This window comes from Ostrinia furnacalis, unplaced genomic scaffold (assembly GCF_004193835.3).
Source record: "Ostrinia furnacalis isolate ACB-3 unplaced genomic scaffold, ASM419383v2 OfSCF3159, whole genome shotgun sequence".
In the NCBI taxonomy this organism is placed as follows: Eukaryota; Metazoa; Arthropoda; class Insecta; order Lepidoptera; family Crambidae; genus Ostrinia; species Ostrinia furnacalis.
This window is the reverse complement of record NW_021133398.1, coordinates 485,901-513,146: the sequence shown is the minus strand read 5'-3', so window position 1 is coordinate 513,146 and position 27,246 is coordinate 485,901. Positions and strand designations below refer to the sequence as shown.

Sequence of the window (27,246 nt, the reverse complement as noted above, 5' to 3'; positions counted from 1 at the left end):
TGTAAACACACAGTAAAATACGCCGCGAAGCTATCATTCCATCCTCCTTGATGAACGTACATAATTACGTAGTTTTCCCTCATGATAACCCCTAATAGCGATCGAAAGCGAGGCGATAACACGGTTCTCAGGGGACCAGGAGACCGAGACGAGCGACATCGTGCGTAATGCGTACCGTGTGAACCACGCCTTGAATTGACGTTACACGCTGGACGATTGTTTTCCATTGTGGGACTACCATTGTTATATGCTACATGTGCGGTAGAGGGAAGAAAATCTATCAAGCTCTAGATTATCATCTCATTCATATTTATTTTACCAGCCGAGTGAAGTGGTTTGCCAAGAAAACCCTGCAGGGTCCAATCGACATTTAATAGTATATGTATAACATCAATCGACATTTAATAATAATAATGTGTAATACCAATCGACATTTACCTAATCTATAATTTGCATACTAACTGACATTGGCTGAATAGGACTGCACTTTTATAAAATACCATCCACCACTTATGTATTTACCCTATAAGCAAATAAAGAATTTGAATTTGAATTGTTGACCACCAGAACAATTATCAGGAGCCATTGGACGTCTTATGGCATTTTCATGTATCATTAAGGTGTCTTACGAGTATCTAAATTCGTGGTGGAATGATGAATCTTAGAAAGATGGTACACACGGGCGTTGGCGGGGTCACCAATGTCCACGCCCGTGTGGCATCTTTGTGAGAATAGAATTATTAGAATTGTATCGATAGTTTTTATTATTTTGGGTTTCAATTCCTCAACAAATAGCTCAGTGTTTTACACGCACCGTGGCATATTTGTACACCGTGGTCGTTACGCATTATAATTATGAAGTTTATCGGCTTCACGCTGTTTAACTGCCCCGTATTTTATGGCTTGTTTCGGTAAACTTCTACAAAAGGTCTTACATTTTAATACAATGAGCGCTTTGTAGACTCGTATTAAGCCATTTCACACCACGTTTACATTGTAGTAGTGTGAAATTAGTAAGTAAAAGTAACCGTGACTAAATAGTCAAAAAACTCTTCAACAAAACAACCTGTAATAACTTACTATGTAACGTAGTAGTAATGTTGTCTAACCATTATTATTAACAAAGGCATAATTCTTCTGTTTCGGAATTAAAGATTATAGTAGTCTGACATAAGGGTTATATCCGCGATTCAAACGAAGAAGGAACAAAACTCAAGTGATTTTGTAGGATTACCTAAACCAAATTTTAGAGCATAAAGTATTGAGTGACATTCCTTTCTACATTTGAACAAGAAGTAAAATAGCAATCCCACGATCAAACTAGACAGGCTAAGTGGAAACGCTGCAGCCAGACCGCGGTATTTTATTTCATTCGATGTGACACCCACGCAGTACAACCGGCTCTATATATTTTCCAACTTTTATTTCGTTTTGCCAGTAACTACGTGGTTTGCCGCTCAGCAGAACTTATTTTCTTACTATTCCCTATAATTTCTTAATCTGATGTATGGCTATAAGATTTTCCTCGCGGCAAATTGACCCATTATAAGAAGACCCATTTATATGACTGTAATTTGAGACCAACGTTCATCACTTTTTGCTTTTAAAACATAACTAAGAATAAAGTTATCAGTTATTCATAGTTATTGTTCATTGGAGGCCGTTAACGGATCAAAACAATTATATTTAATGTTGTCTATTTTCTTCTGCATTACCATACAATAGGTAACAGAAATATAACATCGAATGTACAAGCGTTATCAATTTAAGGATCACATAATTTAAACAGCGAACCCATTAAAAAGTTATATACCCTTCACCCTTGGTTATATTATGTCACCAACAATTTTGTTCTCCATAAAAAATATGGTATTATCACGAAGTCTTTTCTGAAGTTAGTCGAAGTTTTATGTAAAGTTAAGACCGTAATGTGTTTATCTAATGCCAAAATTATGATTTGTGACTACTCACAACAAACTTCTATAAATCTTGCCTAACTTGTCTGAATTCAAGACGCTCCCTAATAAAATATTAGCGAACTCATTTCAAGTTTAATTTGTTGTAAAATGTCTGATGTCTGCGTCCTTCTATCACCTAGCCTTTAATATGAGACGTTAACTTTACTAAATGTGACCCAGATGGCACAACGGAGGTTGTAGGAGTAGGTTCGTCTCTCTCAAATGTGGTATAAGCTTTTAAATCTTTTCTCGTAGACCTTCAAGTAGGTACCAGTAAATCGAGAAACAATAGAAATCTAATTTTATCGTTCCCAATGTCTCATGTGATCACTTAAGGTCCCACGAGAATACACCTTCAACGGTGGGCTTTGACCTAAAGAGCTGAAAAAGTACCAAAGTACCATTCCAGTGCCTAGAATAGATGTCCCATAGATTTTGTTAAGCAATGGGACCTATGACGTCAATGTGTCTTAACTATTTTTACAAATCTACTAAAAATCGAATCGTCCAGCTCTTGATAGTGAACATTTTTACGCAGGACAAAAATTGCTGCAGCCTGTGTATTTGAATGATTCATGACGTTGGTTTTTAGAGTGAACATTTGAACCTACTGACCATTTTGTTATTGTGCAGTCTTTTGACCCTACTAGATTGTCCTCACATTGGTCAAGTACAAGCAAGAGCGTTCCAAATGGGCGAAGAGAGTAATTGCTCTTGGGAAATCAACTTGAGCTTTCTATTCGATTTCTTGTTTCCTTTTGTACAACCTACGATCTACCAAAGATAGGTACATCCTAAAATAACAGTAGTTCTAGATACAGCCTTTTTAATTCGGATTTGGAACATGGAATAAATTATTCAGTTTAAGTAGACCTTCTACAGACTTCATTCATATTTCATTCTAACATCTAACTACATTCAGAAAAGACCGCAAGGTTTATTATACAGCTCAATTTGACACCAAATGCTCCAAAAATTTCACAATCCATCCGATTTACCTAAATCCGTAGTTACCCTCAAACTTGTCACAGTTGAGAAGGTATTCCTTTGCGTTTGGTGGGTAAACACCAAGCTTAATTTCCCGGTCCACCGCTCTTCCGCTCCTCCGCCCGGGGACATTTAAATTTAGCATCATGGACAGGTGCAGAAGGCTCGTAAAACGATTTCCTACGTAGTTTGTTTACATTTTCCGAGTGTATTTTGTACCTGGAGTGTCCGGAGACCCGGAGAGACATACCCCAGTTTCAAACCCCTATAATGCTGGCGTTTTGTCTCACTACACTACTCACTCGCTCACTATCACCATTAAAGCGCTGTAGTTGAGTATAAAGGAACAAAGTAAATAAAAACATTTTCTATGTGTGTGACGTCAAATAGGATACAAAACTTCGAATCGTTGGTACTCTTGTGGCTTCTATGGGCTCTTTCTAATAGGACGTTTTGAGCAGGCCGTCAGTTGAGTCCTTAATGAGTTTATGTGTAATCGTAGCATAAAGAAACAACCCTGCTGAGTCTATCCATACTATATTAAAACCCAGCCTGCCTGGGCAAGTCTCAAAGAGACAGTTTACTAACAACGATTGTAAGAAATGTCGTGGGCGGTGGCGCCTCCTACGGAGTTGTGAAGTGGTTTAAGTTCAGGCATTATTTATATTTTATAGGGTTAGGCAAGCGCTGTCTACGTAGCTTTATATCGGCGTCCATAAAAGTGATAATATAAGTAATAAATAAGTTATCTGTGCCATAGTGTAATCCACTAGCAGCTCTACATTTGATGCTGTAACAGTGTAACTTTATTTATATTTCATTTAACAATTAAAGAAATGTATATTATACGTCAATCAAACTATACATTACGACTAGTTACTAGATATGCTGTAATTATTTCCCGAGACTTCTTCTTCTTCTCTCTTAAAAATCGCTGGCAATCAGACATCACATATTTTATAATAGCAATAGCATCTATGAGTATAATACATTATTATCGTTATCATCAGTGTGTGGCATGATGTGTCATCCGTGCCTTTGAAATTGTTCATCTGCATGTTTTTACGTATAGGAATATTTTAATTAAAATTTCAAATAACTGAGCTCTTGTAACTTGTGCCAGACCACTGAGATTGGCTGACAACGACTTTGAATGTCTTTCAAGACACGCACCGGGTAACGAATTAAATGACTACGCACTGGGTGCAAAAAACGCCGATTACCTAACAAGCGTTCAGAAATATCTGGTTGAAATCTGTTATAACACGGAGCGTGTTAACAACATTAAGCATTGCCTTTTCAAGCGTGTATAAAAACAGTGGTGTTGTGTTAAAAGGCATTAATAAATTGGAAAAAGGTGGAGTTATGAAATAAAAGATAAGGCTTTCACTTACATAGCATTGAATTATAATAAACATTCATCCATTTAAAAATGGGGATATCCAATATCCAAATAACGATAAAATTTGTCTGTTATTGATTTGCTACGAGGGGAACATTCCCTAATGTCTCGCGCACCCTAACTAGATAAACGAATTTATTTGAATCATGCGTTTAGATAACCGAGTGCGTTGTCCAAATCGAGCTTTCATTCGATATTTGTTTACTTTAATCGATAGAGTTGGCGCCGCGAACGATCGGCTCAATCGTACTGCCACTGGTTTTAATTGAATTATTGTATGTACAATCTGTGTCCCAAACAACTTTCAACTGTGTTCGTATACGCATAAGGCGTATTAGGTGTACTCTCGCCGTGGCTCTTTGTCTGTGCGAACAATAAGTCTGTATGGTAATAATAACTCTGGTACGAATATGGTAGCACACCCCGTCCTGGTTTACCTCATGAACAACGGACGACTTCGTCAAGTTAACGAGCACAATGTTTTTAAACATGGACAAACAACTGTTTCAAGGTAAACGGTCAAGATTCTTTGTTCGTTGATTAAATAGTAAACTAGGACTGTGTCAAAGAAATACTACAAAAGCCATATTTTACGAAAGCTTTTACGTTTACGAACCACAGACAAAACTTACACTATTTCAAATAAATTATTTTCAATAAATAAAAAATAAAATACCAATATTTTTATTACGATCGTATGGGATACAACACCGAACGAGTAGACTAAATAAAAGAGGAAGGTACCGCATTTAGTAAATAGGTACAATCAAATCCATGCTCTAAAACTACTAACTGAACTAGATGTCTAGCATAGGTACCTACATGGTGTGCGAAAAACTTTTCCCATTTTGAGCTCGCGAACCGTGAATCAAGTGACAACTTTACATAAAAGCATGCATTCTTCGCTATACGGATGTAGGAAGCGCCGAGAATGGGCTGAATCCAGATCGCGTTATTTCCTATCTCACCGTTTGCATTCACACCTGCTTTTTACAAGAATAACTTACTGTCAACGATTCATTGTGCTTCAACCTGAATGAACGAAAGTCGAGTCGCAGAGTAAACACGCCCTGCCGCTACTACCGCATTCAATTCATTCAGTTTCGAGAACTTGGTGAATGATTCCTATTATCCTGCTTTCGCCTCCGAGATTTATTTTACCATGTAGTACCCCTGTACGACAACCCAATCCGCACACAATATTCAGCGTAGTAGTATTAAAAAACAAAAGAGCGGGCAACCCCACCCCTACCACGCTGTGGGCTCGGTGTCCGAGCGGTCTCATTCCTTTGTGCGCACGCGCAACGACCGCACGCAGTATAAGAAAAATGCTTAAGTGACGTCACCAGGACGTTTTTACCGACAAAAAACGTAATTATTTTAAGTTGTGCAGTGTAGTGACGAGAATTAGACCCAACAAAAGGTTGGTTGTAACAACTATTTTGTGCAAGTGCTCGTACATTTTTATTATAAGCGTTGTGACACGACGCGTAACTTTGACCCATTTTTAGCTCCAAGTTAACGCGCGATGTTAACCAGTAGCCATTTTTTTGCTCCGAGGTAATGCGAGATGTTACCCAGTAGCCATTCTTTTGCTCCGAGGTAATGCGAGATGTTACCCAGTAGCCATTTTTTTCTCCGAGGTAATGCGAGATGTTACCCAGTAGCCATTTTCTGCTCTAGCGAGTTAATACGAGATATTAACCAGCAACCACTTTATATTCGGTCATTTTTGCGGGTCATTTTTTAACCAGTAGCGTTAATACGAGATATTAACCAGCAGCCACTTTATGTTCGGTTATTTTTTAACCAGTAGCCGTTTTTTGCTCTAGCGAGTAAAAACGAGATATTAACTACCGAGATAGCCAGGTATTGTAATATTATTCACTTTTACGAGTTAAGTATCTTCTTTTCGGCCATTTTAAAAAGCCGTAAAAACAGAACATAATGAGCTCATACAGAAAAATGTTGCGTTTGTACGAAACTACCCACATTAAGAGCTTGCCTTCTTGGCCTTACACCTTATGAACCATCAACCGTCTTGGAGCCTGATGACCCGGCGCCGCGGACGCACTCGCCCCAGTCGAGCCTCCGCCTGCTTTTATAACGACCGATGACCCTGTGGCCATACACATTGTTCAATGCTACAAAGGGTAACTGAATAATTTTGTTGTTTTGTATTTTTATACATTACACCAATCGATATTGGTCTAAATACAAAGGCTAGTAAGAAAGAAATAAGTATCAGATCAAAATTCAAAGTGCATTTATGTAGATTCATTACTTGCTATTATAAGGTCAGAATAAAAGATCCTAAATAAACCTTAGGCCGGTTTGTTGACCGAACCGAGTCGAAGTGGAAATAAATGCCTACTTTATATATGAAGTATGACAATATGTCGTTTTTTCTATGCAACGACTCATATTAACTGACATTGTGATTTTGAGTACTTATCAGTCTCACATTTTTTTTGTTGGAAACTTACAAAGATCTTTCTACATTTCCGGTCGGTCGACCAATTACATCGACGGTCGACAACTATAACTCATTATAATCCTCTAAAACGGGAAAAGAGGTATTTATTTGATATGACAACTAATCCAGGCTGCTGCACTGAATATATAATTAAGCTTTAGCCGTTCGCATAACTGTGTGAATCGAGGCTTTATACAGAGGCCGTACCGACAAGCTACGCCCTGCTGTATGGTATGATGGGCTAAGACCTATCACCCGCCCGCGGCGCAACCACGCCGCCTTCCACAAGCGCAGGCGCCTTTATTTACGCCGCAGCGCCGCGCCGCCGCCGCCGCATGCCCAGCGCTGCCAGCGCAACGCGGGAAGCGCCATTAAAGACCGACCAGAACACCAAGGTAACCCGCGTCCCTAGACGACGCGCCATCTATGTACAGGTATGTGCTGGCCGCTTAAAATATTTTTATTTTAAATGCAATGTACATATTATCCGGTTACAGAATTTATTGTACCGAGATACCTATTCGATTCCCGAATCGAACCCAGATGATTTTTTTCATAATCATCATAACCATGCGAGTAAACATAATTAATTATACAAACAAATAATTATACACGTCGGCGCAGAGACGTTGATATTAAGAATATTCTTAATCGCATCCGTCAACACGAGTACATTCTGAGATTACCCACTTGTTAAAAAAAAAAAAAAAATGTTCCTAGATGGTGGACTTAGATAGCGTTTATATAAGATGCTAAACAAAGTTTATGTGGTTTAAGCACTTCAAAAGGGATGATATTTTAACCGCAATTAAACTTTTAACAAAAGATTCATTTATGGTTTAAAGAAACTTATTACTAATATAATATGTTTATTACATAAACACGATAGCCACTGAAAAGCAAATAGAATTATGGTCTTATTTTAACGGATGCTTGTTTTGTATCTGAACAAACAGGCAACATTTTTGTTTGTCTCTTTGCGGCCTTTCTTTAGCCCTGATATTTTTACAAAGTTTATTTTTTTATTCATGACGTCTCACCAGCTTGTATCTATAAATAATAGATAAAATCTAAGAGCTTCCTTAAACTGTATCGGTATCGGTACTTAAGATGACGTCATTTTTTTCTTGTATTGGAAAAACATTATTATGTAGGTTTGTACCTACTAATCAATGTATGATTAATGCTAATAATACTATTGATAGTCTTACAAAGTAAGGCTTCATCATCATTATTATTATTTATTTAAAAAAAAAAAAAAAAAAGGTCAGTTTTAACTCCATGTACTGTTTTACAATTGGTTCGTATAAACTATTTATGTATAACGTTAGAATTCTCATAAGAAGAGATGCGACATCATGAAATACATTGAATCATTTCTTATCTTGCTAAATCTTTTAGACAAGCAAAGTATCTTATTATGCGTTAAAGCGATAATAACTATGCCTTTATAAATATAACACAATAATAATTACATTGTAATCAATGTAATAGAAAATTATTGACGCATCAAAAAATAAATCGGGCCGCTTGTAATAACAACCGGACTAGTGGACTTTGGTCAGTCAAAGAACGAATCAACCACATAAAATAAACTATGTATTATGTAGGTACCTACCAGTACTACCACTACTTGTAACCTTTAGTTTAGATTAAGGACATTTTTTAATAATACCAAAAAATAATGCGATTTTATTTTACGAATTGATAACGCTGCCACAAACTCATAATAATGAATGAGTCTTTCTTCCCTTTCTATGAAGTATAAATTGAGAATTAGTATTTTGTTATTTTTTCTTAGCATGATTATAAAAATTCAATCATCACAGTCATAATACTGAAGCTGACTGAATCAAGGTGTCTGAATAAAGACACGGAGTAGGAACTTGGTTTAATATTGTCTCAGAAAATGTTAGACGCTTTGGTTTCTGTACATGACATAAACCTATTTTTTGTTTCTTGAACTTTGTTTGATATTTAGTCATAATTCATATTTTATCGTCTGGCGTAGAGATTTCTACACGATTAACATGAATTAATTCCAATTAATTCGCCTTAGAATGGCGACCATTTTTTTTTTAGACGTTAATACGTTTTTTCACAAAAAAAAAAAATAAATAAAAAAAAAAAAATAATAATAATAAAAAAAAAAAAAAAAAAATAGAATGCTGGGGCAACAGGTACATCAGTAGTACCATATTGCCCATTTAAGCTTACCTTTCCTTTGCAGTAAGTTTTGTATTTGGCAGTCGTGGATCAAACAAAACGTACCAGACTCCGCTATACACTCCGCAAATAATAAATAAATATCCTTCCTTCGACATTTTACACTACGCTCCTAGTCCCAAACACTGAGCAAAGCTATGGGTCCTAGACAACGGATATAAACATACTTAAATACCGTTTTTATATACATAAGTACATATTATACATAGTAACACCTAGACCCATCACAGAAATTAAAATGTATCAATTCAATTTCTGCCCGGCCGGGGATCGAACCCGGGACCTCTCGGCATAGTAGTCCGTTTTGAAACCACTACACTAAATGACTGACAAATAAATATTTTTACAATGCTCAATTACATCATTGTACCTACCTTACTCTATTTTCTTAGCATATTCTAAAGTCGGGTGCATCCTATAATAACATTAAATAACCACCGCTTAGCAATATCGTTAGTGAAATCATATAATTTATTGAAATATATAATTATTTAAATAAATAATATAATTTATAGGTCAGGTTTCAAGAATCAAAAGATTGCTATTAAAAGGTGCTATTAAATAGAAACCAAACTTTTTCCTCGCAACAGTGTTACTTGGAATCCAAATTAATACTGTTTTGGAATACTGGTCAAACTGTATCCAAATAAATTAATAAGTTTTAATTAACCACATTATTTATTTATTAATTAAAATGCAAGTGAGCTTATGTTTTACAACAATCAGAGTGTTAGCTTTGCAGTCACTGTGATCGATTCGGTGTTAACCACTACCGTCGTCAAGCTCAGTTCTGAGATGAAACTGGATAAATATAGGAAAGGAGTGTCGACACGAGGGTGTTCGGCCCACACAGCACGCGACACGCGGCAGTATTGCCTGCGGTTTGCGCCGCTGTCAACGTTGATACAATTAGCCAGTGTGCTGGATAGACAGGATGCTCTGTCAACTGTCTTGGCAACTTTTTACAATCAGTAGTCGTACTTAACAGTTAATAGAAGTACAAATAAATGTATATAATAATACTCTATAATGAACAAAATCTTGTTGAGACCGTGATACTTGTTATTGTTATGAATAAGTGATGCAATACGATTATAATACAAAAATATTGCTTTATTATGTATTTAGTACATTGACATTTACTCTCTTAACCATTTAACATGGACATTGATCCATGCTCTAAACATCTACATGGTAAAATAAATCTCGGAGGCGAAAGCAGGATAATTGAATGATCAAACGAACTTACCAAGTGAAGTTCGATCTAAATTATCCTGTTTTCGCCGAAGAGATTTAAGGTCCCTCCCAACCCGAAGATTTCTATATCTTCTTCCCTGGAGGTAAACGTCAATGTCATCTCTTCTCTAAATATAATGAGACCGCTCGGACACCGAGCCCACAGCGTGGTAGGGGTGGGGTTGCCCGCTCTTTTGTTTTTTACTACTACTGCGCTGAATATTGTGTGCGGATTGGCTTGTCGTACAGGGGTACTACATGGTAAAATAAATCTCTTCGGCGAAAACAGGATAATTTAGATCGAACTTCACTTGGTAAGTTCGTTTGATCATTCAAATGTGAATTGTTGATTGAATTCTGCAATACTCATGCTAGAACTCTATAAACTCTTTTCCGAGGATGGTGGATGATTATAGAATGTTTAATATGCCTTTAGTCATCTGTCGGGTAATTTGCAATGGAGTTAAAGAAGTTGGTATTAGGTACAGTTAGAACTTCAATATTTTTCTTAATCAATTCGGTGCGGGTACGGGCATCTTTCCCCGGGGACTAAACAATTGTTGAACCTTCACTGGTTACTACCATTGGCGGCCATGTTGTAGGTAGATTTAGGATATAAAAAAGTTCCTTGTGGAGAAAAAGAAATAAGTTTCATTTTTTAATTGTGTATCTAATGTGTTCTAAAACAATAAATACGAGTATTTTTGCTAATACTATTATATTAGCTAGGATGCCCATACACAGTTCCAACAATAACTCAAGTGCGAATCCTTGATACGTCAGTGTAGCAACAATATGCCGATAAACAAGTGCGAGCGCTGTGACGTATCCATCCGCGAATGTGACAAGTGACGTTTCCGTTCGATAACACGCATCCCTCTTCAAGATTTACTGGGTTGACCTCGGGGACAGAATCTCTTTTTAACTTTTTTCCCCGGGAGAGCGCGAAGGCGGACCCTCTGTTCGTTCATGATGATGAATGAAGTGACACGCTTTCACACTACCTTCTTTAATGATGCTTTATCGTTGTTTATTGTGATAGGATTAGTAAATTACTTATCTGCAAAACAAATTAATGTAGCTGAATTTACAGATGTTTTTGTAACATAAACCTGCTCTTACTTTTATTATTTCTTTCCCTCACAGAAGGTAGGTATTATGTTTATCGATTTCCAATTCAATGTAATAAACGAGCGTAGCCGTCTTTGTTTTCTCCATTCAGTATAATGACAAGAGGAATGAATACGAATTCCAGGAAGAAAATATGAAAACAAGAATCATTTGGCATAATTGGGAGCTTTATTTTGTGCGCGGACTTTTTTCTGGCTGGGCATTGTTTGATGAGAAATAATACGAGTACAAATATGTATATCTAGATCTACTTATGATACCTACCGTTTAAATTAAAAACAGGTCACATAAATGAAATAATTATGGCAACGAATTAATATCACAAACTTTTGTACTGTCATCGTCATAGAAATAATAATGTAGACGCGTCTGAATTTTCTTCACTAAAAATAATATGGCTAGCTGGCGTGAACTTGAAAATCGATCTCCGTCAAAACTTATTAGTCTTATTTCCTTGTAAAACAAGTCTTATACAAAGTCACTATCAGTACCCAAACCTAAATCAATTGCCGCACGTGCTAAAACAAATAATAACAGCATTTAACAGTCGATGAACAAGATAAAATCACATAAGGGGCGCTACCCTCTTCGCTCTGGGCAAAAGTCAACATTTCAACAGATCGAAATCGGGTCTAGATTATCTGTTATTCGATCTACTCCGACAATATTCGGGAATGTTTATTGCTTTTATATCGCGAAGACGAGCGTGATAGCAATCGAAAATATTTGCTAGAATGTTTCAAGCTGTTTTCATGTTGAAAGATGTTTATTTGATCGCGAAGCTCCGTTGAATTTGACCTCCATTTTAATAAAATTGCTCGAGTTAAAAGCTTAATATGTATTTAGTTTCTAAATACACAATCATAATCACAGTGATTTAATACTTATTAGGAATTAATAGACATGCGATGTAGAATCTCTGATATTATTACGTCGCTCAATATTGACCCAATTTCAGAAGACAGAAAAGGTCTCTAAAAATTAATATTCAAGTCAAAACCTTCGTTCAGTTGACACATTTTCAGATATACTGTTACATCGCGAAATTGTGCAAGTAGTCTAATAGGGCTTCAAATTCAACCCTCTTTTTAAATAGATGATTTAAACGAACCAGTAAATATCGAATTTCATTCACGACGGAATGCTATCAAATAGCTGTAATGGCTGTAAAACCGTTTCGAAAGGCCATAGGGTGGTTATTTGAGCATGGGGATCGTCAAACGTTTTGCTTGGATCACTATCAGTGAAGTGTCTACTAACATTATTTGAGAAGCGGGTCGTGTTGTGATTGTTGTCATATGACAACAAACATTACGTTTAGGTCCAACTATTATGGGATACTATGCCGATGTTTATTGAATTTTGATCCAGCTCTATGTTAATTTTGATCAATAATACGGCTACATGAAACATAGGAATTTTGGAAATTGAAATCTGTCAGTGTACCCAAAAAACTGGTAGCGGGTCTCCTTTGAATCGCAAAGCTAAAGCGTTTCCCAAGGAAAGAAACCGGCCTTTTTGTCTCGTGTGACCTTAATGATGCGGGTAGCCTGTAATAGTAGGATCTTAAACTATAGCCCAGGAAACACGGGCCTATTCCCACCTCCACCACCAGCCGTGTGGTGACGGCAGAGTAGAATACATTTGTCACCAACCCCTACTCTTCCCACGGGTGTGTCGTAAGAGGCGACTTAGGGACTACACATCAAACAGAGAACGGGCAGCAGCGCTCTCTGAAAAACATCAATCTTTTAAACTGCGATCTCCATCCCGCCTGCCAAGCGTGGAAATTACGGCAAAACCCTCCAGTGGAGGAGGCTCATAGTCCAGCCGTGGACTGCAAAGGCTGTTGATGATGATGATTCCCACCTCTCGTTCCCACCGCTGCAACTCCTGTGTGCCAGGATCTACAGCTTGACGCCAATAAAACCCAGCTCAGTAAACAGTAAATAAAGTTTATAACTACATAATAATTTGTCATTGTTTGTTCCAGGCAAGATGGAGGAGCGCGACAACGACGAAGGGCCGGGCGTGCCCGACATGACGATGATGCCGCAGATCACCGAGCACGCCATCAACGACAACCTCAAGCGCCGATACAAGCACGACCTCGTTTATGTATCCTTTAACAAACGTAAACGATGTGGACGCAAACAGGACAAGTTACCCGAACTTATAGTTTACTGGCAAAAGAAACTGCGCGTGTGAGAGTCGGGTGTGTTCAAGGGTTGGTGGCCAAGTCAAAGTGGGTTCTCATTTCTGGGACTACATACATACTTACTTATCATTTGCTTTTGAATTCTGACGACGTTCATATAAGGTTGTAAATCCCATAACGCAGTGCAATTAGGTGCGACTCGTGATCCGTGGACCGCGGGTTCGATCCCCACGGCCGCTCGACTACGGTGAATCCACTCGTACGTAACACAAGCAAATAAGCTCACTACAAGGGGTTAACAGGATCATTAGTAATTTGTATTTACAAATTGCTAAGATTCTTTATAAAAAAATAGGCATTCTCTACCAACGAACCTTTTTCTGTCAGTTTTCTTCTATAATCTTTACCGAGATATTTTCCTTAGCATAACTTTACAGACATACACAGGATCAATTCTAGTCGCAGTGAATCCGTACAAGGAGCTAGGATGCTATACAATGGTAAACCGAAATCAATTTAAAGCTCAACTAAGGCTGGGTTGCACCATCATACTTTAACTTCGAGAAACGTCAAAAATTTGTCAAACTTCATACGAAAAACACCGGTTATCGTTAATGTTACGGTCAAAGTTAGGTGATGCAACTCAGCCTTAGCTTCGTATTTCTATAGCACTTTCTACAGCTGATAATATACAGCGTAATAAACTTATCTACTTTGTTGTAAGAAACACTTGACAGTAATTACCGTTTTCACTATCGATTCCTTTCTATGCAACATTACAACTTTCTTCTGTTTGAACAATACATCATAGAGATCTATAGTTGATTTGCCATCCGTGAAGGAAAATGTTATTCGCCATAAATATAACAATACTTATTGGTTTTTATACCGTTTGTGACTTTTGAGTACATTTGTTGTATGTATTTTTCAGGAACACATGCAAAATTATCGAGGCAAAGCATTTGGAAGTTTAGAGCCTCACGTGTTTGCGTTAGCTGAATCAGCATACAGCTCATTACAGGTAAATTGCATTCTTATCATTAAAGTATTATCAGTACCTCTTATCTTAAGCCTACCATGGATACGAGATCTAATAAACAGATCAACTCGACAAAAAACTTCAGATCAAGAAAATTTCCATCACTGTTTAAAAAGTCGAAGCTACACATCAAACACAGAACGGGCAGCAGCGCTCTCTGAAAAACATCAATCTTTTAAACTGCGATCTCCAACCCGCCTACCAAGCGTGGGGATTATGGCAAACCCTCCACTATAGTGGAGGAGGCTCATAGTCCATCAGTCCAGTAATTATGTAGAGTGATCACTATTAGGCCCTGTTTCCTAGTTATTTCTTCCTTTCTTAATTTTATTAACTGAAATTTTATCATTTGAATGAAGCCTACACATAATATACGAGCCTGTCTTAAAAGATCCCGGTAAATCCATATCTTCATTTGTGTACAGAACGGCGAGAAGAACCAGTCGGTAGTGATATCAGGAGAAAGCGGGGCCGGCAAGACAGAGACCACCAAGCTCATTCTGCAGTACCTATGCGCTGCTGGAGGACAGGCGTCCTGGGCGGAGCAGCAGATCCTAGAAGCCAACACGGTGCTCGAAGCCTTTGGTAAGTACTATAGGAACTCTTGGAAAGATGTGACCTATATCCTATATCTGATAAGGGGGCGTCCATAAATTACGTGAGGCTTTTAGGGGGGGGGAGGGGGTCAACGAAAATCTCACTAAATCTCACGTAGGGGAGAGGGGGGGTCTCGGAAAATATCACGTAATTTTTCCCGCAAGGAATAGAGTAAAATTGCCAGAAAACTGGGTTATTGAAGTAAAAAAAAAATGATTTTTTTATGATGATAATGACAATTTATTCCAAACCGTCTAATCAAATTAAACTAAAAATGCCTCCATCTGCATTTGTGAACACTAAAGATGCAGAATAAATGTCGAAATTAAAAAAAAACTTCATCAGCATCGCTATTGCATAATAAATTGGCCAAGTGCGTGTCGTCCCACGCGCAGTGTAGGGTTCCGTAGTTGTCTGTCGTTACCACAATATATTTCAGAAGCAAGCAATTACTTCTTCATCTAAAGTCACTTTTCATATTTTCTTCTAAGGAATTTTTACCGGTTAAGAAATTTTATAATACATGAGTCAAATAACTATTACTCTTAAACTAAGTAATCTATCTTAATCGTTATAGTTTTCCTTGAAAAAATTCTACCCTAGAAATTTTATTTTACCGTTTTGTCGGCGTGATTAATATACATACCTTCACAAAATTACAGCTCCCCAGTGCCAATAGTTTCCAAGCAAAACCTCGGACAGACAGACAGACATATCGAAACTATAAGGGTTCCTTATCAGGACTACGGAACCCTAAAAAATGACATTACATAAGTATGAAAATATTATGTATTCGTAGTTAAAGTAACCAATAGTCAAATTTGACAGATGTCAAATGACAAGTGGTTAAATAACAGAAAAAAATGTTTTTTTAACAATGTTTAACTTGACTTTTAGTACATTTTTTTAACTATTAGTTTACATTTTATTAATATTTAACCATTAGAAGCAAAATTTAACAATTATTTATTTTAACTATGAATCAAAAAACTGGTCCTAGGTTGAAGCAATTGCTTGTCTTACTAAACGACGGGAAGCTACGGAACCCTGCACTGCGCGTGGCACGACACTGGGTTACTGATTTTTTCATATAAATCTAATATACCTACTCGAAGCATAGACATTGCAAAATAGCCATTTTATTAAATATCACGTGAGATTAGGGGGGTGGGGGAGGGGGTCAGGCAAAATCTCACCAAATCTCACCAAGGGGGGCGGGGGGGTTGAAAAATGGCCAAAATTGTCTCACGTAATTTATGGACGCCCCCTAACGTGCTGCTGATAGATAGGTGGTGTAATTTTCTAAGTAAACGTTAGAAGTAGCCAATATATTGAATAAAACCACGCCTGGCTGAGTGCTTTGCACGCCGAACTACAGCTTGTGGGTTTGGATCCTACTGCAGGCAAATGTGAGAAATCATAAAGAATGGGGCCAAAGACACAGATTACTCAATTGTTATAATTATACACTTCGGTGCAGCCAGAGCGTTCTCTAACTACAATAACAAGCAGAAGTCTAATGATCGTGCAAACGTCATTACCATCTGTCACGCACATTAGACGATCATCAGGCCGTAACTGATGGACATGCCTTTGACGCTTGAAGAGTCCAATGGCTACCTTACCATTATTTGACAGTACTTAGTAAGATATTTGGTTGGTACTGGAAAAATATGTGAACATCAGGCCTAACCCGTCTTGCCAGCGGAGGCAGTGTAAGTCAAACTCTCCATTTGCCTGTGGTAGATTGGAGACTAATTGACCTGATGATAATGAAAGCTTATTGGCAATCAATCTAACGTCAATATTCAACAGGTAACGCCAAAACAGTCCGCAACGACAACTCCTCGCGCTTCGGCAAGTTCGTAGAGGTGCGACTGGACCACCGCGGCGGGATCAAAGGCGCGGTACTGCGGGACTTCCTGCTGGAACGCGCCAGAATTACGGGACCGGCGCCAAGAGAAACTAATTACCACGTTTTCTACCAGCTGGTGGAGGGAGCTAAGGTAAGCTATTAGGCAAGAGTATTTGAGAAAGACTTGGGAATGACCAGCGTCAATGGATTGGATTAGTTGCATTTCAACGAATTCGTAAAAATCTGACGGTGCTATCCAGGTTATCTTGCTAGTGCTCGCCAAGAGATTCACGTCAAAATACTAGAATACCCTAGTCAAATCGGCAGAATAGTTGGCCTATTCACCTAACAGATCAGCAATCATAACCACAAGTAATGAGGGTTTTTGCGAATGAAAGATCCGCTAGATGGCGGGACGTGGATGTGGGGTCTGACTGCTGCGTGATTGGTGGATTTTGACATATCTGTCAATTTCATGTCAAAAATAACCAATCATGCAGCATTTGGACCTCGTGTCTACGTATTGCCATCTGGCGGATTTTTCATTCGCGAAAACCCTCATTAAAAGTATTATTTTATGCTACATTTACAGCACAATGCAGAACTCCGCTCAACCCTCCGCCTGCGAGACGACATCCACTACAAATACCTCAGGCCTGAGGACGAGGAGGCTCGCAAGGGCCGGCTCGAGCAAGGCAAGCTGGAGGCCCTGCAGCTCGCGCTCACAGTGCTGCAGGTGCCGCCGCACATGTGCGAGGGGCTGTTCAAGGTGCTGGCTGCGGTGCTGTGGCTGGGGAACATACAGTTCCAGGTGAGATATTACAGCGACGAGCAGTAGTACAGGAGTCCCTATATCTGCGACCGGAGGATGAGGAGGCTCGCGCAAGGCGAGCTGGAGGCCTTGCAACAGTTCCAGGTGAGATATTACAGTGACGAGCAGTAATACTCTTCTTCTTATTCTATACGCTCTTAACAGAGGCGGATACAACTCTCTGCACGATCTCCCGCCATCTCTCTCTACTGGCAGACTGTCTGGTGCAGTCACATATTATGCTGTCTCCCACTGCTGATTTCACTTGGTCGGTCCAGCACATTGGTGACCTGTCACGCCATCGGGTTCCTTCGACTTTTCCTTGGACAACCAGTCGTTCTATGGAGTTGTCATCCCGCCTTGAGACGTGTCCGAAGTATTGCAGTATGCGCGACTGTGGTATGGTTGATAAAAGCTGAGTGACACCGAGCTCCTGGAGTATGGACACATTGGTACGGAACTCTGTCCAAGATATCCCGAGCATCTTTCTCCAGCACCACATCTCTAGGGCATCTATCTTCCTCTTTTCCAAGGAGCAGTAATACAGGACTCCTTGTACCTTCGACCTGAGGACGAGGAGGCTCGCAAGGGCCGGCTCGAGCAAGGCAAGCTGGAGGCCCTGCAGCTCGCGCTCACAGTGCTGCAGGTGCCGCCGCACATGTGCGAGGGGCTGTTCAAGGTGCTGGCTGCGGTGCTGTGGCTGGGGAACATACAGTTCCAGGTGAGATATTACAGTGACGAGCAGTAATACAGGACTCGCTATACCTGCGACCGGAGGACGAGGAGGCTCGCGCAAGGCAAGCTGGAGGCCTTGCAACAGTTCCAGGTGGGATATTACAGTCACGGACAGTAATACAGGACTCCCTATACCTGCGACCGGAGGACGAGGAGGCTCGCGCAAGGCAAGTTGGAGGCCTTACAACAGTTCCAGGTGAGATATTACAGCGACGAGCACTTGTACCTGCGACTGGAGGACGAGGAGGCTCGCGCAAGGCAAGCTGGAGGCCTTGCAACAGTTCCAGGTGAGATATTACAGCAACGAGCAGTAATACAGGACTCCCTATACCTGCGACCGGAGGACGAGGAGGCTCGCGCAAGGCGAGCTGGAGGCCTTGCAACAGTTCCAGGTGAGATTACAGTGACGAGCAGTAGTTCAGAAGTCAACCCTTCGCCTGCGCGACGAAGTCCACTATATCTTCGGCTGGAAGACGAGGAAGCTCGCGCATTGCACGTCAATTCGACGATCGTTTACTGACGGTTTGCTGTTATTCAATATCATTAAATAAACATAAGACAAAGTGTACATGGGTAAATCTCGTTTCCACCGTCAGCTTAATCATCTTTTTTACCAGGTAAGGCGCAAGCCAAGATCCTCCTTGCTATGTTTAAAGAAACATAATAATAAACCTCTTCAATTTATTTTGATTCTTAGATTAATCGAATAAAAATATTTTTTCTATAATTAAACCTATTTTTCCAGGATGTGGACGGCGAACGGTCCACCCTATCCCCCGAAGATGCAGAAGCAGTGGACGCGGTAGCCAATCTGCTGGGCCTAGCACCACCGACTGCCCAACGGGTACTACTCGAGAGGCAGATCAACGTGCGCGGGAACGTCACCGATATCCCTCTGCGATTACCGGAGGTATGCTACTTTGATTGGATTTAAAAACAATTCCTATGATCTCTTTTTAACAGATACATCATGGCTCATACAAGTGACGCGTGGTTACTCCGAAAAACGTTATCCGAAGTTTCGAATATTTTTATATTTACGAGATGACAGCATGAGTGACGAAGACAGATAGACCCGAAACTACATGAACAGCGTTTTGGAGTAGCCCTACTGGCATCTTCGTAATAGGGAATTACTCTTTCTAGAATTTTAAAATTTGATACTGATAAAAGCTGATGCTGATCATGTTTTTTCGCAGAACAGCATCATGGATCTTACCATAAGATGACTAGTAGAAGTTTAGTTTGTCATTTATTAGGGTGATAAGTAGAGAAGCAACGTTAAAGTTTTACGCTTCTACATCCATTATTGATGTCCGTGGGCTAAAGATAGCTAAAGTGACGCGTTATCGTTAGTTGATTGGAAGTTGGGCAGAATCTGATTGTGGTTACAGCGTTACAATCTGCAATAAAGACAACACAAATCTAACCGGTCCCAATCTCAATTCCCCAGGCCCGCGAGAACCGCCACGCCATGGCGCGCGCTCTCTACTCGCGAACATTCGCGTGGCTGGTCCGCCACGTGAACAGCTGCTCGGCGCCCGGACGCTCGGCGCCGCGCGCGCTGGGCGTGCTCGACATCTTCGGCTTCGAGAACTTCGCCGCCAACTCGCTGGAGCAGCTGTGCATCAACTACGCCAACGAGAAGCTGCACATGTTCTTCAATAACTACGTGTTCGCGCTGGAGCAGGAGATCGTGAGTATTATATTTGTCTAAAACATGGCACCTTAGTTTCCTGATGCAGAGAGAAATTACACAAGTAGTTACTGTCGACCACCAATACTGACAGCTCGATATACCATCAACACCACTCCACCAATTGAATAGAAGATACCTATGTATTTATACTCCGTGACTTTCACTCGGCATGAGGGCACACTGGTAACAAGGGTCGTGGTTTTGGTCACTATGATATTTCGTCACAATGTTATATGCTGAGTGGAGTCACATTGCAATGGCCTTCGCGATTACGCTAGGATAGCACCACTCAGTTCAATAATCACTGCGAGAAACGCCACACCATAGCACGCGTTACACTCTCGCACTTTCGCGTGGCTGGTCCGCTACGTCAACGAGTCTTAGAGCGAGTTTGCATTGAAGGTTTTCGCTAGCGAGCTCGTCAAAAAAAATCTATGAATATTTTAGTTCTTGAAAGTATCCGCAAGAGGCGTTGAACAATCATTCGTTCGTTTTTTTACGTAGTTGCTCTGTTAATACAGAGCAACTACGTAAAGTGAGGTAGTTGCTAGCGATAACGTCTCGTGTAAACTCGCACTAAGCACTCTGATCGGCGCCGCGCGCGCTGGACGTGCTCGACATCTTCGGCTTCGAGAACTTCGCCGCCAACTCGCTGGAGCAGCTGTACATCAACTACGCCAACGAGAAGCTGCACATGTTCTTCAATAACTACGTGTTTGCGTTGGAGCAGGAGATCGTGAGTATCCTACAATCTATCTACATATAGCGCGGCGCCTTAGTTTCCTGATGTGAAAAGAAATGACGTAACCAATTACTGTCGACCCCCAATAGTGACAGCTCGATATATCATCAACACCAATTGGATAAAAGGTACCTATTATAGCCCGTAATTCTCACTCTGCATAGGGCACACTGAAAACCAGCATCGGGCATCGGGATTGCGCAAGGATAGCACTTCTCCGTGAGAACCGCCACGCCCATCATTGGTGTATCTAGGGTCATTTTTCAATAGGCTGGTGCAATGGTCCGTGACTCCGTGAGCTTTACTCGACATGAGGCACCGTGAAAACCAGCATCGTGACGTCACCGTGGGTAACGACATAATATGCAATATACATTGCTATAGCAAGAGGGTGGAACTGCTCATTTTCTATTTGCTCTGCTCGAGTGGTTGAATGTTGACAGTAATTTGTTTCTTGATCCAGCAATTACTTTATGTCTATGACTTATGTGTGTTTTTATTCCAGTACCGCCAAGAAGGGATAGTGTACAATCAAATCCAATTCACTGACAACGCGGCCTGCTTGGAACTTCTAGAGAAGCCACCGAGAAGTTTGCTGAAATTATTGAGCGAACAGTGCCATATGCCTAAGGTATAATAATTCTTACAGCTCTAGAGGTATTATTTTATTTTTAATGCATCAAGTTATTATCATTATTCATTACTATTCTCATTTTATTAGGGTTCAGATGGCGCATACCTAACGAACATCCAAGGCGAATTTGGGGAACACCAAAGCTTTGTCAAAGGGTCCCGTCGAAAATGGGAGGAAGAGTTCGGGGTACAACACTACGCGGGAACCGTCACTTACAGCGTACAGGGATTCGTAGACAAAAACCGGGATACTCAGCAGGACGCCTTTATCGATCATCTGAGTAGATCAGCTAATCCTTTTGTGAGGGAATTAGCTGATTATGTACAAGATCTTGCACCGCCAGGAAACGTAAGTACAATCATTGGTATTTAAAAAAATGGTCCTTCGAGCCGGATTTTTATTAAAATTGTGTTTACTTATTTTATAGGATATGTCATTGTCAAGCCCCAATTCCACTGGCACCACACAGCGCGGCACATCCAAAGGACGGCCTACAGTTGTAGACACGTTCAGATGTCAGTTACAATCGCTTGTCGATATGTTACAAGCTACAGACGTTTGGTAAGCCTTTTTAAATATTATTTAATTCCTGAAAACCCCTAACGATCCCTTACTAAACATTAACTGCCCATTTCCAGGTACGTCCGCTGCATAAAACCGAACGAGAACAAAGAGGCGGGCAAATACAACGACCAACTAGTGTTGGAACAGCTCAAGTACCTCGGCATGAACGAAATCGTACGAATACGTCGCGATGGATACCCTGTGCATTTGCCCGCACCACACTTCCAAGCGCGATACCGCTGTCTCCTGCCGCATCCCCGGCCTAGGAACCCAGATGTAACGTGGCAAAATTCTTCTTCTGCAGAAGAAGAGGCGCTCTCTAACACTTTTAGATCATTCTGAGGAGGAATTAGTTTACGCTTTATGTGCTAAACTGAAAGAGTCTAACAAAACGAAATTAGCGACTACCTATAGTCAAAGAACTGTTCCAAAACGAAAAACAGTGTGAAATAGTAGACAATCTTTTAACTTAAAACTGTGTCTACCTGAAGCTAAACGTTAGCGCTAGTTACATCATGTAATTTGTCAAAATGGCAATCGCAATTTGAGATTCATTCTCACTTCAGAGAGTATTTATGAGCTTCCATCCTATCAAAAGCTTCTGGAAACAAAAAAAACTTGTTATCCTTCAGAGAGAGATGATATTTGTGTGAGTTATCAATGATGGACATATTGTAAATTGGGCAACCTCTCGTATAAGCTACTATTTGACGGCCAGCGGACCTATACACACAACGTTGTATTAAGTATTTCCCTTATTTTTTTTTAATTTTATTAAAAGCTGATGCATACGAGCGCGCGCGAGTGCGAGTCGTTGTTGTATCATCAAAGGTGTCTCTTATACACCATATTGTAATTTTGGCATTTTTTCGTGGAAATATTTAATATAAAAAAATCGATTTTTCAACCCTCGATAACTCAAAAGTACGCAGAGATAAGTGACAAGTATCTTCGCATGAAATACTCAGAATCACTTGTTTTATAACATGTGTGATCGGCATCTTGACATCGTTTAAGAATTTCGAAAAATTTACAGAAACGTAATTTCTTCCATACAAAAAATATCTATTTATTTTTTTTTACTACGAAATAGACGTCGTAGAATTGTAATTTTTTTTTTGCCTTATTGGTTATCATAGCAGTAACCATCAAAAAAAATTTCGTGCTTCTAGCATCAATGTCCATGTTTTATTAAATCGGGACCACCGTGGGCCGTCAAGGCCGGTAGTGGTCGGGGAAGCGAACCTGGCGTCCCGATCTAGTTGTATAGTTCTTTTTATCTGTCTGTTCTGCTACTTTATCTTCTGACTTTCTCTCAGCGATTTTCTTGGCGGTTTCTGGACTTTCGGACTTTCTGCTGTCTTTATTAGTGATGGTGGTTGTGGTGTCCTTCAGTAGATAGGCCGGTTTAAGTCGGTCTATAGATACCGTCAGTTGCTTTCCTTTCACCAGGATAGTGAAGAACTTGTCTGCTCTCTTTAAGACTGCGTGAGGTCCTGTGTAGGCAGGCTGTAGCGCACCACGTACAGCGTCTTCCCTCAGAAAGACGTGACTGGTTGTGGGCAAGTCCTTGAAAATGAATACCTTCTTCAAGCCATGCCTGGATGTCGGAACAGGTTGCAGATCTTGGACCATGCTTCGGAGTCTTGCTGTGAAGTCCGTCAAGTCAGTAGTGGTGTCAGTAGTTGGTTCAAAAAATTCCCCGGGCAATCTGAGCGTTTCTCCGTAGACTAGCTCGGCGGACGAAGTTTGCAGGTCTTCTTTGAAGGCACTCCTTATCCCAAGTAGAACTAGCGGGAGCGACTCAGTCCAATTTAATCCGTGGCAGATGATAGCAGCTTTTAACTGTCTGTGAAGTCGTTCGATAAGGCCGTTACATGCTGGGTGGTACGCCGTCGTTCTTCTGTGTTTGAAGCCGGCTATTTTAGATAAATATCCAAAGAGGGCAGACTCAAATTGGCGTCCACGATCAGTAACGATATCTTCCGGACAACCGAAACGAGCGATCCATCCAGACAATAATGCGTTAGCCACAGTTTCAGCCGTGATATCCATCATTGGTACCGCCTCAGGCCAGCGGGTAAATCGGTCGATGGCTGTGAGACAGTAGCGGTATCCGTGAGATGGCGGTAATGGACCAACGATATCTATGTGAACCTGTCGAAATCTGGTTCTGGGCAATCTGTAGGTTCCCAATGGTGCTTGCACGTGTCTTGTGATCTTGGAGCGTTGACATGCGAGGCATCCTCTGGACCACTCTCGACAGTCTTTGCGCATACCCGGCCAAACAAAACGCTGTGCGATCAATTTAGTAGTAGCGTTCGCGCCTGCGTGACTTAAACTATGCAGGCTGTCAAAGAGCTGTTTACGCAGGTGCTTCGTAACGAAAGGTCTGGGTGAGGATGTACTGACGTCACAGTAGACTTCAGAGCTGCCCTCAAAGATCTTAAGCTTTCTGAGGCGGAGCGAAGTTTCGCCGTTTAAATAGTGAGCCAGCTCAGGATCTGAGGATTGTGACGAAGCAAGGACGTCTAGATCGATTGGCGTCTGCAATTCGTCCACTCGCGACAACGTATCGGCAACGACGTTGTTTTTCCCTGATATGTGCCTGATGTCCGTTGAGAACTGGGAAATGAAGTCCAGATGACGGTATTGTCTTGGAGAGCTGCTGTCTCTCCTGGTAGCGAAGGCGAAACAAAGAGGCTTGTGGTCAGTGTAGATGGTGAATACTCGAGCCTCCAGCATGTGCCGAAAGTATCTTATGGCCTCGTATATGGCTAGCAACTCGCGATCATATGGTGAGTATTTACTCTGCGCTGAGTTGAGCTTTTTGGAGAAAAACGCGAGAGGCTGCCATTGTGTACCCTTCTTCTGCTGGAGGACTGCACCGATTGCAGTATCAGACGCATCAGTGACCAGGCCTAAGTAGGCGTCGCACTCCGGGTGAGCAAGTAAGGCTGCTTCGCTGAGGCTTTTCTTGCACTGCTCGAAGGCTGTCAGGTTGTCAGCTTTAAGGTCAACTGGATGAGAGCCTTTAACAGAGCCGTTCAGAAGTTTGTGCAGTGGAGCTTGTATTTCTGCTGCCCGAGGTATGAAACGTCTGTAGAAATTAATCATTCCTAAAAATCTTCTGAGCTCTTTAACCGTCTTGGGAGCTGGGAATGATTTAATTGCGTCGATTCTTGCATCCAAAGGCTTCGTACCTTGCTCAGATATGTGGTATCCCAGAAATTTGATTTCCTCAACGCCGAAAATACATTTCGAAGGGTTCACAACCATTCCATACTCCTTCAGCCGTGAAAATACCTGACGGAGGTGATCTTGGTGGGAACTACTATCTTTTGAAAAGATCAGGAAGTCATCTAAGTAGGCGTAGACAAAATCCAATCCACGCGTCATTTCATCAACAAAACGTTGAAATGTTTGTGCGGCATTCCTAAGACCAAATGTCATATACGGAAATTCATACAATCCGAAGGGTGTAGATATTGCGGTCTTGGGTATATCTTCTTTATTTACTGGTATCTGATTGTATGCTTTGACCAGGTCCAAGGTAGAGAATATGCGGCATCCAGATAGGCTGTGGCTGAAGTCGTGGATGTGTCGTATAGGATAGCGGTCCGGAACAGTTCGAGCGTTGAGCATGCGGTAATCGCCACAAGGCCGCCAACTGTTATCCTTTTTAGGTGCCAGATGAAGAGGCGACGACCAAGGGCTATCTGATGGCCTAGCTGTTCCATTCTTCGACATGGACTCGAATTCTTCTTTAGCTATTTTCAGCTTGTCCGGCGCCAGCCTTCGTGGAGTGCAATGAATGGGCGGGCCGGCCGTGGTCTTGATGTGATGGACGGTGTTGTGGCGAATTTCACGATGAATGCCAGGAGGGCGAGTTATTTCTGGGAATTCTCGAAGAATGTCATTATACTTCGAGTCACCGTGAAGTACCTTGATCGACGAAATGGCGTCAGACGGTCTTGTCGTCGCCGCAGATGTAGACAACGACGTCGTACAATCCAGCAATCGTTTGTTGCGGCAGTCTACTACCAAGTTGTAGTGCGATAGGAAGTCCGCTCCAATGATGGCTTTGGTCACGTCAGCAACCACGAACTGCCAGCTGAACTCTCGTCGAAGACCGAAGTTGAGTTGAAGATGAGCATAGCCGTAGGTGTTTATTACGGAACCGTTAGCTGCATAAAGCTGGTAGTTGGTCTGTGGTCGGCGTTTACGTAAGGCGGAACGAGGAAAGACACAGAGATCGCTGCCTGTATCCACGAGAAACTGCATCTTGGTTCTTCGGTCCGTAATAAATAAGCGACCAGAGCTTGTGATGGGGCTGTCGCCTGTCGCCATTACCGACCGCCCCGACCGTTTTCCGATGAAGAGAAGTCGCAAGGTTTGACGCAGGTTCTTGCGTTATCACCATATTTATGATGATAGAAGCAGTTGGGAAACTTCCGATAGCTTGATTGTGACCTAGTGCGCTCCCTGCGTTGTTTGCTCGAGTTTCTTGATGGAGACCTACCTCTGTCTCTGGTGGATAGGGCTTTTACTTGCCGGCTAAGTTCAGAGACTTCTTTGGCGAGCTTCTCCAGAAGGGATCCTGGTACGGCATCAGCCGAAGCGACTTGGGGTGATGGTGGTACCAGATCGTGTACCTTGTCTGCCAGATCAGCGAGTGCCTGCAGAGTAGATTCAGGTTGCGATGCTATTACGGTCTGTAGGCTTGTGGGCAAGCGGCTGGTCCACACCGTGCGTATAAAATCATCCGGTATATCTCTCCCTGCCAGGTGGCGTAAGTGCCTCAAAAATTGCGAAGGCCGCCTATCTCCGAGCTCTTCATGCATTAGTAGCTGAGTCAACTCCTTTTCACGTGAAGCTGACAGGCGCTTTATCAATTCGGATTTCAGCGTGTCGTATTTATTCTTCGCCGGTGGATTGACGAGAATGTCTTTAACTTCTGCTGCGTATCGATGCTCTAACTGGGCGCTGACGTAAT

General features: G+C 41.1%; 1 protein-coding gene across 1 annotated transcript in view; it reads left to right on the top strand.

Moving 5' to 3' along the window:
• The window catches only part of Myo81F (unconventional myosin 81F), a 113,771-nt gene that overhangs the window by 57,063 nt on the left and 29,462 nt on the right, over nucleotides 1–27,246 (top strand). Inside the window, exons 3-14 of the mRNA XM_028311074.1 lie at nucleotides 13,410–13,534; nucleotides 14,012–14,074; nucleotides 14,506–14,595; nucleotides 15,039–15,198; nucleotides 17,026–17,216; nucleotides 17,658–17,876; nucleotides 19,357–19,521; nucleotides 20,065–20,307; nucleotides 21,558–21,683; nucleotides 21,774–22,034; nucleotides 22,114–22,247; nucleotides 22,325–22,531. Coding sequence (XP_028166875.1) covers nucleotides 13,415–13,534; nucleotides 14,012–14,074; nucleotides 14,506–14,595; nucleotides 15,039–15,198; nucleotides 17,026–17,216; nucleotides 17,658–17,876; nucleotides 19,357–19,521; nucleotides 20,065–20,307; nucleotides 21,558–21,683; nucleotides 21,774–22,034; nucleotides 22,114–22,247; nucleotides 22,325–22,531 — 1,979 coding nt within the window. The 5' untranslated portion in view covers nucleotides 13,410–13,414. The remainder of the gene's footprint in view (nucleotides 1–13,409; nucleotides 13,535–14,011; nucleotides 14,075–14,505; nucleotides 14,596–15,038; nucleotides 15,199–17,025; nucleotides 17,217–17,657; nucleotides 17,877–19,356; nucleotides 19,522–20,064; nucleotides 20,308–21,557; nucleotides 21,684–21,773; nucleotides 22,035–22,113; nucleotides 22,248–22,324; nucleotides 22,532–27,246) is intronic.